The sequence below is a fragment of the Borostomias antarcticus genome, assembly GCF_949987555.1.
Source record: "Borostomias antarcticus genome assembly, chromosome: 17".
In the NCBI taxonomy this organism is placed as follows: domain Eukaryota; kingdom Metazoa; phylum Chordata; class Actinopteri; order Stomiiformes; family Stomiidae; genus Borostomias; species Borostomias antarcticus.
Genome location: NC_140250.1, coordinates 22,165,134 through 22,180,133, shown reverse-complemented (window position 1 = coordinate 22,180,133; position 15,000 = coordinate 22,165,134). Strand labels below are relative to the sequence as shown.

At 44.5% G+C, this 15,000-nt stretch overlaps 1 protein-coding gene across 1 annotated transcript in view; it reads left to right on the top strand.

Annotated features, from left to right (window-relative positions):
• Nucleotides 1-15,000, top strand: part of lrp1bb (low density lipoprotein receptor-related protein 1Bb) — a gene marked incomplete at both ends in the record, with an annotated part of 163,069 nt that overhangs the window by 111,739 nt on the left and 36,330 nt on the right. Inside the window, 12 exons of the mRNA XM_084452101.1 lie at nt 42-170; nt 2,490-2,609; nt 3,549-3,662; nt 3,743-3,892; nt 4,112-4,234; nt 8,832-8,951; nt 10,094-10,222; nt 10,487-10,609; nt 10,939-11,079; nt 11,294-11,481; nt 14,476-14,659; nt 14,797-14,882. Coding sequence (XP_084308227.1) covers nt 42-170; nt 2,490-2,609; nt 3,549-3,662; nt 3,743-3,892; nt 4,112-4,234; nt 8,832-8,951; nt 10,094-10,222; nt 10,487-10,609; nt 10,939-11,079; nt 11,294-11,481; nt 14,476-14,659; nt 14,797-14,882 — 1,607 coding nt within the window. The remainder of the gene's footprint in view (nt 1-41; nt 171-2,489; nt 2,610-3,548; nt 3,663-3,742; nt 3,893-4,111; nt 4,235-8,831; nt 8,952-10,093; nt 10,223-10,486; nt 10,610-10,938; nt 11,080-11,293; nt 11,482-14,475; nt 14,660-14,796; nt 14,883-15,000) is intronic.

The window sequence follows — 15,000 nt, the reverse complement described above, 5'->3', positions numbered from 1 at the left end:
TGACAGAGATGAGAATAAGTATGTCCTTGGTTCTCTTGCAGCTGAGAACTCCTCCTGCAACATTCACACTGAGTTTGAGTGTGGGAACGGCGAGTGCATTAACTACCAGCTCACGTGTGATGGAGTAGCACATTGCAAGGACAAGGCAGATGAGAAGATGCAGTATTGTGGTAAGAAAAAAAAAGGTTTTGTCATATAAATATTTATACATTTGTCTTAATAAATGTTGAAATATTTGATGCCCCTGATCCGCACATATCCACGTATCCATTTCTGCTTGGGGCCCCCAACTATATATTCGTTAGGGGTGTGCGCAGAATGAAGACTCCGACGTAACTTCAGGCGAGGCATGGATGTCATTGCCGGGCTAATCGGCAGAGGCTAATCAGTCACACCCCGTATGACGCAACCCACCAGCTGACTGTCAGCTGTCATAGCATTGGTTCAGCTCGCTAGAGCGCATGTATTTAAGCTGTCAAAACATGTCATTGTTCACTCTTGCCATTACTGCGGATCGCTCGTATCTGCGCGCTCGCCCCACCTCCTCCCCTGCTCCGCCTGTGTTCTGTCGATGTCGTCTCTGTTGTCGTCGTTGCTCTCTGTTCCGGGGGTATTGCTGCATTCTTCTGGTATTCCACTATGTGTCGGCCGGGGAATTACACTAGCTTAGTCTCTATGGCGCTCCGTGGTGATCGTGGGCCGAAACATCTCCGAAGGGCCATCCAGCGGTCCCTCCGGTCACCATGGAGCCAGAGACACTAGGCTGTATCTCCTTCGGACTCCACAAAGCGCTGGCCCGTGGAGGCCAGGGACTATAATGTACAGCAGTCCCCCTGTGGTGCTCTTTGACGGTCTTAGTGGGCTGAGTTACCTCCGAGCGTCTTCCCGATCGCGGCCCACTCTGATCGTCATAAAGACAGGGGGCTAGATGCCGTTCCCTCTTCCGGCACTCCGGGCCAAGCGGCCCAGAGGGGGGGAACATCTAGATTGCCGCTTTCCACATGCGTGGAAGGCAGGGGGCCCCCGAACAGATCACACCGCCAAAATTCATATGCGTAAAAATTCATATGCTGTATATATTGTTGCTTGCTAATAAATGGGTCAATTTTGACTTAAGTGATCTCGACTGAATAGTCATTTATCCGACTATACAGCGCAGCTTCTGCTAGTCATTTAGGAAATACTAGTCGGCTAAACTAAATATAATATATTTAGATTTTTTTATTTTAAGAAAAAAAGAATTAAATAAGTGAAGTCACCTTACTCACAGTAGCCTGCTCAGGCGTAGGGGGGGTTATTGTCACACTATGCACCTGACGGGTAGGCAATAACCCAAAGCGAGCATGTGAGTTGGAGTTCATATGCATGTTCCCATTGCGACCCCTGACCTAGTTACCATATGTTAATAGGGCTACTTAATGGAGAGAGAGAGAGAGAGAGAGAGGTTCCAATCCTTACTACAGCGCTATAGTAGTATGTAGTCTCGCTGCTTTGATCATCATCATTAAAATTAAATGATCACAGATTGTGAGTGGAGCGGTTGTTTTTTCAGCGGAGCGCAGAGCGTGAGCGTGTTTTCAAAAAGTCGGAGCGATCGGCATTCTCTCCCGCTCCGATTCCGCTTCGATCAGACAGAATGTCAACTCGTTCACTCTGTCGAGATCAAGAATCAATCACCTTCGGTGGAGTGGGTGGATTCGGATGTATGGACCCAGTCTAGCTCAGACCACAAGCATGCCTGATCATTTATGTCAGTGAAATAAACACATTAATTTACAGCTGCATTAGGCTCAGGTGAAATAATGACAATGAGTATTCATCCAAGCCATGGTATCGGCCTAACGTTTTATACTGACTGACTGTGTCTATGAATGTGACTGGGAATTTCGTTAATAGAAAACATGATCAGTTTTTATTAGCCTACTTAAAAAATGTTTAAAGTCTAGGCATACACAGAATCTACAAGCTTCATGGGGCTATTCGTGATCATTAGGCTATTAGGCTAGCCTCCTCTTCAATTAAGCAAAATAAATCACATTTAGATCTTTGCTAAGTAATAAGCTGTAAAGACAGGCTGAAGTACTGTGACCCTGCGCAACGAATGCAATTTGGCTGCCGCTGAGTGGTTGGGAATATGTTTTAGACTAGTCGTATAATCGGTTGAGTGGTTGGGAATATGTTTTAGACTAGTCGTATAGTCGGTTGAGTGGTTGGGAATATGTTTTAGACTAGTCGTATAGTCGGTTGAGTGGTTGGGAATACTGTATGTTTTACACTAGTCATATAGTCGGTTGAGTGGTTGGGAATCTGCTTTAGACTAGTCATATAGTCGGTTGAGTGGTTGGGAATCTGCTTTAGACTAGTCATATAGTCGGTTGAGTGGTTCGGAATATGTGCTAGACTAGTCGGTTGCAAAACCCCCGTCTAGTCGTCAGTGAAAATAGTCGCTGGGCACATCCCTTATATTTGTGTATACATAACTCTTCCAGATAACAGGCAGTGCAGACGGGGCTTCAGGCCCTGCTACAACCAGCGCTGTGTGGCTAACAGCCACTTCTGCGACGGGACCGATGACTGTGGGGACAACTCCGATGAGGCCTTCTGTAGCAGTGAGTACAGCTGCGCTTGATCTGCTGTTGGGTTTCAGGCACCAGGGACAGCGGGTCCACTCTCTGCCAGCTAATGCTTTGTGTTAGGCTACACGCAGAGCTTTGCCCAATCTCTTTAATGAGCCTCCGGATCACATGGGTCCCGATACTCAGAGAGAGAGGGGGAGAGAGAGGGAGAGAGAAAAAGAGAGAGGAGAATGCTTTGTACAAAACATTGCATCTTTTACATTTCTCATACATAAATACTCATGTTGATCATTGCTGTTAAGTGGAGCAGTCTTCCCAATCCGTGTTGTTTTGGGGGTATTATTTTAATGCAGTTGGCCCCAAGGAAAATCATCCTAATGTTTATTAGAAGAAGTCAATGCACTTTAAACCTGAATGGGACTATTAATAAAGCCCACAAGGCAGGATTCTCTGAAGATGAATACCAACCATCCAAGAAATGGGATTGCAAACAACAATACTATAACACTGTAGGCCTAATGCTTCTCAAAGCATGCATAAAAAAAATGTTATCAACAGTGACCCTTTGATTGTCATTAAAACATTTAATTACAGACAATAAACTGTAACGGCTAGCTGCTAAATTGAGCAAGAACTCCCGCTATCCCTGTGATTTATGAAAGATAATATGGCTTTTGGGTTTCTTTGTCTCCAGTGCACTGTGTTCTCTCGTACAGCGAACCTCATAATAGACGGCTGTGATGCTGCTCAGCCATAGACTCAATAGCGCTGAATAAATCATCGTCTCTCTTATACTGTATAATGCATACAGTACCTGTCTGATTCGCCTCTCCACTCTCAAGCCAGTTCTCTCTTTCATCCTTGTGAAACATTCTGCTGAACCCTACAGAGTCCCCTACCTGCACCGGTCTCTGGCTCTCCCCGCCCATTTAGCATGCACTCCCTTTTTGATATGTTAATTTGTCTTCCCAGATGTAACCTGCGCTTCTTCTGAGTCCCCCTGCCAGGATGGAAGCTGTATAGCCAACGCTGCGTGGTGCAACCAGGTCATCGACTGCGCCGACGCCTCCGATGAGAAGAACTGCAGTAAGTCACGCACCCGAAACCCGTTCGCCGAGCCCACATGCACATCAAGAGGTGTTAAAAGTGCCCTGTCTTGTTTCCAGATCACACAGACTGCTCCGATTTCTTCAAGCTGGGGGTGAAAGAGAGGAGCTTCATCAGCTGCAACTCCACCACTCTGTGCATCCACCCTTCCTGGGTCTGCGACGGTGCCAACGACTGTGGAGATTACGCAGATGAGATCAACTGCCAGGGTAATTCTCCTCACCTTATTAGCAGAGGCAGATCAAGGCCTGCCTTAATTACAGTAGTAAAATACTTGAAGAGAGTTATAAACCAAAGATATCATTTTCCGAGGTGATCGGGGGGCACCACAATTAGATGACCCCGAGAACTTGGGCAAACATAATTACCCGAATCACCATCAACACCTCAAACGTGTCACTTTAATACGTTTTTATTGCTCCTTGTAGTTTCCCGTGGACAGAAGTGTGAGCAGGGACACTTCGCCTGTCCCAGCGGGAACTGCATCTCCAGTGTGTGGCTGTGTGATGGACAGAAGGACTGCGAAGACGGAGCCGATGAGTTCCAGTGTGGTAACTAGCCTTTAACCATCTCTTCTTCAGCTGTCATTTTGAACCAAGGTAGGACCTGTTAGTGGACGGAGAGAAAGAGAGAGAGAGAGAGAGAGACAGAGAGAGACAGACACACAGACAGACATAGAGACAGGGGGGCCCTGTCCCAATACCCACCCTTGCACCAAAGGGCGCATACCTGCCAAGGGTGTCCCATTTCTCATTGCGCCCTCGCAAGGGTGCACCCTACACCGCCAATGCACCCTTTATGCACCCTTCTCGTGAGTCCGCATCAAGGCACCTCGCTGAGGTACAGTAAACTGACCACAATTTAATGGACATGCCACTGGAGGAGTTCACACCTGCCTTCTCTTAATGTTGAAGGAATGTGGCCGCTCACCCGAATTAGAATAGGTAAACTCCCCGCCAGCCCCATATAAGGACATGCAACTACAGGTCCGTGCGCAGATGTTACTTCTCTGAATAAATACCGGTCATCCGCGCCCTCGACTCTCCAACTTTTCGATAGCATAATGGTTTAGGTGGGGTTGTGTCAGGTGTGTTGGCAAGTCAGAGGACTACAGGTCGAATCCAGCATGGGCTCAGGGGACAGGTCCAGAGAGAGACAGACAGAGAGAGAGACATAAAGAGAGAGAGTGTCAGGTAGAAGGAGATTGATCTAAGAGGGAGGGGAGGTGATTTGTAATGCTATGCTGTGGCATGTGATTTGTGGTTTTAGGGTGGGAGCACTACAATTAGACTGGCACTACGCTGCACACACTAGTGCTTCCTCTCTCACACCCCATTCATGTTGTTTCCCCACTTTGTCATTAGGCCATCAGGATAACTCTTATTAGAGCGGCTTTGTCAAATGCGTCCTGAATAGATCCGCTGAAAGCCACCAATTTGCTGTATGTAATTGACAAATCCTGAATAAGAGTGTATAATTGCGCAGTATGTCAGCACACCATGTCTTCAGTGTGTATTGTCCTTTTTCACTGCTTGTTTGAAGACATTGTTCATCCGACTCTGCTACTCGTGGGTTGTCTACCTCCAGCCCCACATTCAAACACATCTTGTTGTCCGCCCCCCACCCCCTCCCCCCCGTCATCGAATTAGCATGGTCGCCGTGTGCACAGTTGCAATTAATTAAATCGCTGTTAGTCATTGCAAATTGCTCCCAGGATGTAAACATACATTGGAAAGCAGTGAGGATTGAAGGTTTTGCTCGTTCCCTTGCACGGAACTCTGCACATTCCCTCTTACCAGGGTGGAAAAGACCACATCTGGCCCAAGCTTTGATTGTAGCTAATGTGCATAACTTACCATGGCAAAGTAAAGGTCTTTCCAATTAAAGGCATAATTAGTAGGATTTGTCAGTTGTGTTTTGTAAACACATCATTCAAACTTCGCCCCTCCTCCCTGCTCCTTCCCTGCTCCTCCCCCTGACCGCGGTTGCCAAGTCAGACAGATTTTCTCATCTGCAGCGTAACATTTGCCAGTCAGAGAGAGATGAACGACGCCTCACACAATAACACCAAAGAGCTCGATTGATCCACAAACACAGATAGGATTTTCTCCCGTAGCACAAAGCCAGCGCGTGCTAGTCCACTGGAGTTGAATGATCTTGGCCAGGAAATGCCATTCAAAGTCATTTAAAGTAGACTACAAATAAAGTTCACTCCATACCGGCAGCATTTTGACTTGTTTGACTTGACATACCATGTCGAGGGTACCTACAAATACAAGCCAGCTGGCTAGCTAGCAAGCTGACGAGAACCAACACTATTAATGGTAAACACCACAGGAATCGAGTTCTTGCCCTCTCATCCTCAGCGGGTGGGGAAGGGGAAGCCTCTTTCTATCAGGAGAAAACACTTTATATCATCTGATCGAGGGAAATACACTGGAGGGTAAACACTTTCTAACCTTATCTTATCGGGAGTACACATTGGCACAACACCAGCTAGCCTAACTAGCTAACTTAGCTGGCTGGCTTGCTATCAGTGTTATCCAGCTAGCTAACGATATAACCGTCTGCGTTTAGCTAGTAAGAGTTGCTTACCTTTCTAACAGAAAACAAGCAAGTCCACCACACTCTTCATCCCCATCCTCTGCTTCAGTGTTCGCCAGCGGGTGAACGCCAACCCCAGATTCACTCTGGTTTTTGATCAAGCTTTGTCAGCTTGGCATTTTGTCTCACTATATTTTGGTATTTTAGGTCCTGCCTCAGCAGTTATCTTATCTTCTCACTTTGAGTCAGTTCGATTTCAGTCTCCATGGATATGGCAACTTGTATATTGAAGGCTCAACCACCCATGTTATTGGCTGAGGGGTACCCCCAAAGCCCAAGGGTTAGTGCCCAGAAATGTCCCGAAGAGTGAACAACAAAATACAGCCAGAGGGGAGGGGCCTCTCTATGTTGTTGGTCATTTCTGATGGATACCCACAGCTACAGTACATAAAGGGGCACATATTCGATAGCTAGATAGAGTAGGCAGTGTTTCACTTTAACCTTGGTGTAAACCAGGCCAGGTCCAGCCAGGCCTATGGCTGATGGGTGTACGTTCTTTTGATAGTTCTAGACACATTTCATTGCCTGCCCTATGCACTTCCCTGTAGGTGAAGTAAGGCTTATTTGGACATATTTGGACATACACATATTTGATTGAGTCAGCAGGTAGTTATTGACCGTTATTTAACATGCATATTTAGTAGAATGTCAAAGGGATGATGCATTAAGCAATTAGAACTCCCTGTTTATGCGGCGTTGCGTTGACTTTGAGTGGCGGCCATGTTAATTCGTGCCTACTGGCTCTTAGGGGCAGGTATACTAACGTTTGCGAGCGCAGCGTACTGTAAATAGCGCCTTGGGCAGTCCGCAGAAAGTGTGCATGGTGCGTCTTCAGTTTGCGTTGGATGTACAAAGCCTGTGCCTCAATGTGCAATCAGCGCATGTCACTGTCCTCAAACCGTGAGGTGTGCATGGAAAATATAGAGACTTGCAGTACGCAGTCTTGCTTTGTCCATTAGGCTATCTCTGTGTAATTGACTGCTTTAAATTATGAGGGCTGATGTGGTCGGCTATCATTGCTGTTGATGGTGTAGCGCAATGATCGCATTGGCCTTGTGCATCTTATTTGCAAGTGCATTGTAGGCTCTCCCTGGCATATATTCATTTTCTAAAGCCAATTATTTAATTACAAACCCTTGAAGCCCTGAATGGTGCCAATTGTAATCAGTGAATGTCTGCATTGTGAATGCTCCAGTTCACGTTATAATCGTAATTTACTGCATTTGAATAATTGCAGGCCTTAATACATTGGCACATATTAAATCTATCTGAGACCAATTAGCTATGTGACCTCTTAAATATCAGTGTTGCATGAATATCGGACTATCCAAAATATTGAATAATAACTGCTCCTCCATGTATGCAATTCATGAACATATATGTTCATAATTAATGGGATATGGTAATGTGTAAACTGGTTGGTTATGCACAACTGGATTACATCTGCTTTTCAAAGGCAGATAAATTTCCCCGCTAATCAGACGTGCGCTTTACCCTGCAGTTTTCATACTGTACATACAGTATGACGGGATATTAAAGAGGCTCTCCTTGCGCATCTCCTCCCCGTTTTGTGGGCGTTCACACCCGCCTTTCCCTCGACCCTCCCATGAATACATATGAGTAGGAAAGCGCAACTTGACCGTCTGTGTGCCTGCGCCAGGCAGAATGCGGTTTCACCCATGTGCGGTCTGTTCGTACACATCACGCCATGTTGTCTATGCGACGGACTAACGGCCCAACAATGTGGATATTATTAATAACCAGAGTGGGCAGTATTTCCCCATAACTTTTAAAATAGATGGCAAGGGAAGAGATAATTTCTTCTTATTCCTCCCACAGAGTGATCCGCAAATCCGCGTGTTGTGGTTTGACCTGAGCAGAGAGTCCACCCACCTCCTCCAGCACCTCCTCAAAGCCCAGGGAGACTGTCAGAACAGACATCTAAGAGATGAACTGCATGAAGGTTCCTCAGGGAGCAGGAGAATGTTTCTCTGATAGGAACCCAGTGCAGATTACGAATACATTGGTTCATGTCCTTATCGCCTCCGAATGGCTTTTTGTGATTATCTACTGTTTCCTGATCCAATGACACAAGGCTTGTAATTACTGGCAGCTGGCAGATTTCATGGTTGCTAAAAAAAAAATCAGTTTGTCCTGGGTATCCAAGATTAAATTCTTTGGAGATGAACAATTCAACACTCTTGTTTCTATCAGTCACTATTGTGGAAGAACCCTGCCCTTGTAGTATTTCCTACTCCACTTCCTGTTTATTTGTTTTTTTCCATCTATATTTGTAATCAGCGGCAGCTGTCCGTAAGCCCCGCATTGCTCTTCCATCAGTGAAAACAGAACGAATGTAAGGCTCCATTTGGCTGCAAGGCCACTGCATATAATGCAAAGCTAACTACAGAGAGGTTTAGGGCAAATGGAAACAGGGCAGCTTGTTTTGTTTTGATTAAAAGGGGCTGTGTGATTTCTAACTGGGTATTGTTTTTGTTTTGTTTTGTCAATACTTGTGATTTACCCCCCCCCCCCCACCCCCAGATTCCTCCTGCCTCTGGAACCAGTTTGCTTGCTCCAAAAACAAATGCATCGCGAAGCAGTGGCTGTGTGATGGAGAGAACGACTGTGAGGATGGCCTAGATGAGAGTGTGCAGATCTGTGGTAAGGGGGCCCCCCAAGGTCGTAAACACGTGACGCCCATCACATCTGTATGCTTTCCCTAGCTTGTACCAGAGACCAGGTTTACAACAATGAACATCTTGTGAGTCAATACCAATTAGACTTCCAGTATAGTGAAGTGAATACGTGTATGCCATGTGCATGAATGGCAGAATATAGAGAATCCCAAAGCAGTGGTGTTGATGGGCTGGAATAGCTGGTTCTTTAATATTTGAAAGGTCTGAATTGCTGAGGATTGATAAAACCAGCCAATAGAAATGCACAATTGGGGGGGAAAAAAACAATTCAGAATAATACAAAAAAGTTTGAAAATAATTGATGGGGGGACTTGCATTGAAAATAATTGTACTGTAGCTGTACTGTAATTGTACCCTATTTTCTTGACATTGTTTTTTAGGCCACATCTTAAATCTTTGGATGGATACAGACTAGAAAAGATGAATGATGAATGTGTTTATTATACAGTTGTCCACCGTTCCCCATGTTGACTTTGCTTCCACAGATCATCCCAGGTCACAGGTCCACAACAGTAATATAATAGAACGAAGGCTGAGACATATGTGCAATGCTTTGACCGGCCAGCGAGGCAAATAGATTTTTCCTCATTAAGCCCCGAGAAGAGTAGCAATCTCAATGTGTAAATGAGATGTAACAATAATGAATTTTCCAATAAACAAAAATAATCATACAGCAATGAATAGAAAATGTTGGCGTGAACAGTGGTATAATTGGATTGTAATGAAATGTCAAGGAGATATTAATGGGATTACCCCTAAGCATTTCCACACAGCTGCAATCTAAAACAAAGCATTCATTACTGGGCTGTTGTACTTACCTTAATTGTCACAGCATGACGGATCTGATTCACTGATTCTTGGTGCCCTTTGATTCTTGGAGGCGATTCAGACAATATCTGATTACAGCACCGATACATACTGTTCTGAATGTGCTTGGAAAAAAAATGTACTGAACAGTACAGTATGGAACAAAGTTTGTATTTTGATCATATTGAGATGCAACATTTATCAGTAGCCCCAATTTAACAGCTAAGCAGGTTATGCTTCACCTGATACATTATTTACATTTCATGGTCATGTTAATGCCCCTCTTTTTTACCCCCCAAGGTTCGGTGACCTGTGCCCCGGGGTTGTTCAGCTGCCCAGGGTCTTACGCATGCGTCCCCAAGCGCTGGCTCTGTGACGGGGAGAGGGACTGTCCAGATGGCAGTGACGAGCTCTCTGCTGCTGGCTGTGGTAAAATAAACAGACCTCTACCATTGCCAACCCACTGTCTGTCGACAGAGTTTCTCAAAATTGTAGTATACTAAAATGCAAAAGAATGTAATATAAAATAGTTAATAGCTGATGTTAGTGTCACGAAGCACATGTGAAACCTATTAGATGATTAGCCATGTTGACCTTATTTTTAATCTTGTTGCTCCATTTGTAGAGTGACATAATGTGAACAACGTTGTCAGCACATAGTTTAACACCTTTATCTGTTTGCTAATGCATTAGCGCCCAACAACACCTGTGATGACAACTCGTTTCGGTGCCACAACAAAGCCTGCATCCCCCAGCGCTTCGTCTGCGATCATGACGACGACTGTGGCGACGGGTCGGACGAGTCTGTCGAATGTGGTAAGTGCTTTTAAATTCCCTTTACTGATCTGTTATTTATTTACAATTTCGATGTTAAGTGTTCATTCATAATGTACTGAATCAATCACATGAAAGTACAGTACACCAATCACCAAGAAGCAACCAGTGTAAACGGATAACAATCTTTTTCAGTCAGTCATAATCAATATATGCAATCACCCTTGGTTGATTGCTTGATGCATTCACTCTTGGTTGATTGCTTGATTGTGAGAGGTTCAAAGATTTTAAAAACTATGTTTTTATCGATCTGAGACATAGGGCGCTGCCTTGTTCGAGCAGCGCTTGCCTAACGGGCTGTCTCGTTGCAGCGTACCGCTCCTGTGGGCCTCAGGAGTTCCGCTGCGGCGACGGGCGCTGTCTGTTGAGCGCACAGTGGGAGTGTGACGGCTACACCGACTGCCCAGACCGCTCGGACGAGCTGCCACTGAACCTCAAATGTCTGGCTGCCGGTAGGTACCAGTAGGACTGCTGTTTGGCGCTCTCCTCTGAGTTCTTCATCAGTGTCGACAGTCCCACTACACCTCCAGAACAGAACATACGGTAGAGAGAAAAGGCATTGATGACCAGGGGGGATGTTTCCCAGTGGAATTAATCCGCAGGGAACCTTTTTAAAACGGAGAAAAAAACCTCTACTGCAATGACAGTAACGTATTACTCTTTCAGGGAGCTTGTGCAATGGCTCCTTCTTCATGTGTTCCAACGGCCGCTGCATCTCTGAGGGGAGTCTCTGCGACAAGAAGGACGACTGTGGAGACCGGTCAGACGAGAAGAACTGTGGGGTGAACGAATGCCTGAACCGCCGGGTCAGCGGCTGCAAACAGGACTGTCAGGACCTCAGGGTGGGATACAAGGTACTGTACTGTGGGTTATAAGATATTAGGGCTTATAAGACATAAGGGCTCAGTTAGTTACAGGGTTATAAGATATAAGGGCTCAGTTAGTTACAGGCTTATAAGACATAAGGGCTCAGTTAGTTACAGGGTTATAAGACATAAGGGCTCAGGTAGTTACAGGGTTATAAGATATTAGGGCTTATAAGACATAAGGGCTCAGGTAGTTACAGGGTTACAAGATATAAGGGCTCAGGTAGTTACAGGGTTATAAGATATTAGGGCTTATAAGACATAAGGGCTCAGTTAGTTACAGGGTTATAAGATATAAGGGCTCAGGTAGTTACAGGGTTATAAGATATAAGGGCTCAGTTAGTTACAGGGTTATAAGATATAAGGGCTCAGTTACAGGGTTATAAGATATAAGGGCTCAGTTACAGGGTTATAAGATATAAGGGCTCAGTTACAGGGTTATAAGATATAAGGGCTCAGGTAGTTACAGGGTTATAAGATATAAGGGCTCAGTTAGTTACAGGGTTATAAGATATAAGGGCTCAGTTACAGGGTTATAAGATATAAGGGCTCAGTTAGTTACATGGTTATAAGATATAAGGGCTCAGTTAGTTACAGGGTTATAAGATATAAGGCTCAGTTAGTTACAGGGTTATAAGATATAAGGGCTCAGTTAGTTACAGGGTTATAAGATATAAGGGCTCAGTTAGTTACAGGGTTATAAGATATAAGGGCTCAGTTAGTTACAGGGTTATAAGATATTAGGGCTCAGTTAGTTACAGGGTTATAAGATATAAGGGCTCAGTTAGTTACAGGGTTATAAGACATAAGGGCTCAGTTAGTTACAGGGTTATAAGATATAAGAGCTCAGTTAGTTACAGGGTTATAAGATATAAGAGCTCAGTTAGTTACAGGGTTATAAGATATAAGGGCTCAGTTAGTTACAGGGTTATAAGATATTAGGGCTCAGTTAGTTACAGGGTTATAAGACATAAGGGCTCAGTTAGTTACAGGGTTATAAGATATAAGCTGCACAATTAATCGTGAATTAATCGAAATCGCGATTATGACCTCCGCAATTAACTAATCACAAAAGGCCGCAATTAATGTGATTAATAATTTTGCTTTGAATTGAGTGTGCTAGGACTACACGGACGAATCACAGGCGCTTATGCTGTCTGACCAATCACATGCGTTCCCGCTGAGTGCGCTGTGCGTAGCAATTTCACTGAGAAGACAGAGAGCAGTAGGTCAAGACAAGTGACATTTTTGTTCTGGGGTGATGTGAGGTGACAGCCTGTAGACTGATCCACCTCCAGCTGCATGTATTGTTTTTACGTCATAGAACACAGAGGCAAAACAACCAAAAAAACAAAAATCAATGTGAGTTAAAAAAAAAACAAAAAAAAAAACTATTACTTACCGTACTTTCACCGTCAGACAATTGGATTGGGCCATCTGCCCGGAAAAGCGTGTGTGGCGTGTGTATGCGGAGGTCCATGACAGCGAAGGGCAGTTCTGCTGAGGGATGAATCTGATGTTTGGACTGAATCCAGGTCAGCACTGTGGCGCCGAAGCGCCCCTGACGCCATCAGGGTTGTCAGAAAAGATGCCCCCCCCCGCCCCCCATCCCCTCTCGGACTGGTTCCCCCCCCTCTGCCCTACACATTCACTGCATCACAAAAAGTCACCAAAAGGCCAGGAAGACTGTCCTGGGTGTGGAGAGCAGAGGATCGCTGGCTAGAGAGCGCCTCAGTGCAGACCCACTGCTCTTCTGGCTGCGGTCTGAACAGAGAGATCAGCAGAAAGGCCCTCGAGGTTATAATGCCGGATGAGACAGGGATTTGCACTGGGCCCTGTTCGGCTGATACAAGCACTTTGAGTTATTTTGGGCAGTGGATGCTGAAAGGCAGGACGAAGGCGAGGGAGAGAAATAGAAGGGTGTGCTTTTCCGGGCAACATGATGTTAGCACGTTGGTGCACATCCCTGTTTGTGATTCACAAATTATTTTGAGTGTATATACAGACTGTCTCAGTTGAATATTGTGCTACAGCTGTACCCTCCCTGCAAAGCATTTTCAGTATTGACCATCTGGAATATGTCACAGAGAAAGAATATTGGGTAACACTTTAGGATAACTACCCTGTATAAAAGGTGAATTGATCATCCACAAACTGTTAGTTAATGCGTTATTAATGATGTGTTAAACACTTGTTAATAGTCAGTTAATGATTTGCAACTATCCCTTAAATAGTTAATACATCATCTACAAACTGTTAGTTAATGGGTTATTAATGACGTCTTAAATGTTTGTTAATAGTTGGTTAATGAGCTATGACTTTTGAATAGTAAATAGAACAAGTGAATAATATACTACTTACTAATGACTTGTTAATAGTTGATCTATGTACAGCTGGCCCCATCTGGCCTTCCACCAGGAGACCCATCTAAAGACAAATTAATAAATGTTTAGAAGTGAGTAACAAATCATTTTGTTAAGGTTAGTAAATATATTTGTTAAGACCCTGTCAATAGTTGCAACTATTCCTCATTTATTAACACTAGTGCACAGATGGATGGATGGATGGATGGATGGATGGATGGATGGATGGATGGATGGATGGATGGATGGAATGATGGATGGATGAATGGATGGATGGATGGATGGATGGATGGATGAAAGAGAACAACTACGACGGCTCCAAGGGCACTTAGCATTAGTGTTAGTAAATGAGGAATAGTTGCAACTTTAGAGTAACGTCCCAAAAAGGTCTATAATTCGTATTTGTTTGTGGATGATCTATTGACAGTATGTATAAGGGTAATTGAAAATCACTAATCAACTATTAACAAACGTTTAACACATCATTAATAACTCATTAACTAATAGTTTGTGAATGATCTCTGAACTATTTATAATGGATAGTTATTCAAAAGTGTTACTGGATATTGAACTCGATGCGCCCGTGTTTGTTTGTTTGTGTTTTTTTTCGTGTGAGCAGTGTAAGTGTTGGCCCGGGTTTCGTCTGAAGGACGATGGCAGGACGTGCGTGGACATCGACGAGTGCTCGTCCACTCTGCCCTGCAGCCAGCGCTGCATCAACACCTACGGCTCCTTCAAGTGTTTGTGTGTGGACGGCTACGAGGCCCTAGAGCGCAACCCCAACACCTGCAAGGCACTATCAAGTAATTTGACTTCCTTTTCTGTGCACTGCAGTTGATATGATAACCAAATATACAATCGGGGTGATCAAGTCCATGATGGTGATGTAAAATGTGTGTACAGTTTGTTTTAACTTGCCTGTTTTTTTGTTTTATTTCAGTGGAGGAGCCCTTCCTTATCCTGGCAGACCATCATGAGATCAGGAAGCTGAGTGTAGATGGATCGAATTACACCATTTTGAAACAGGTAAATGTCAACTGTATCTGTACATCCTTTGCGCACAAACTGTGTCTGTTCATGGTTTAGGTGTGAACAGTTATTCACTCTACAACTAGCAAAATATGCACACTTCTGACTTCTGACT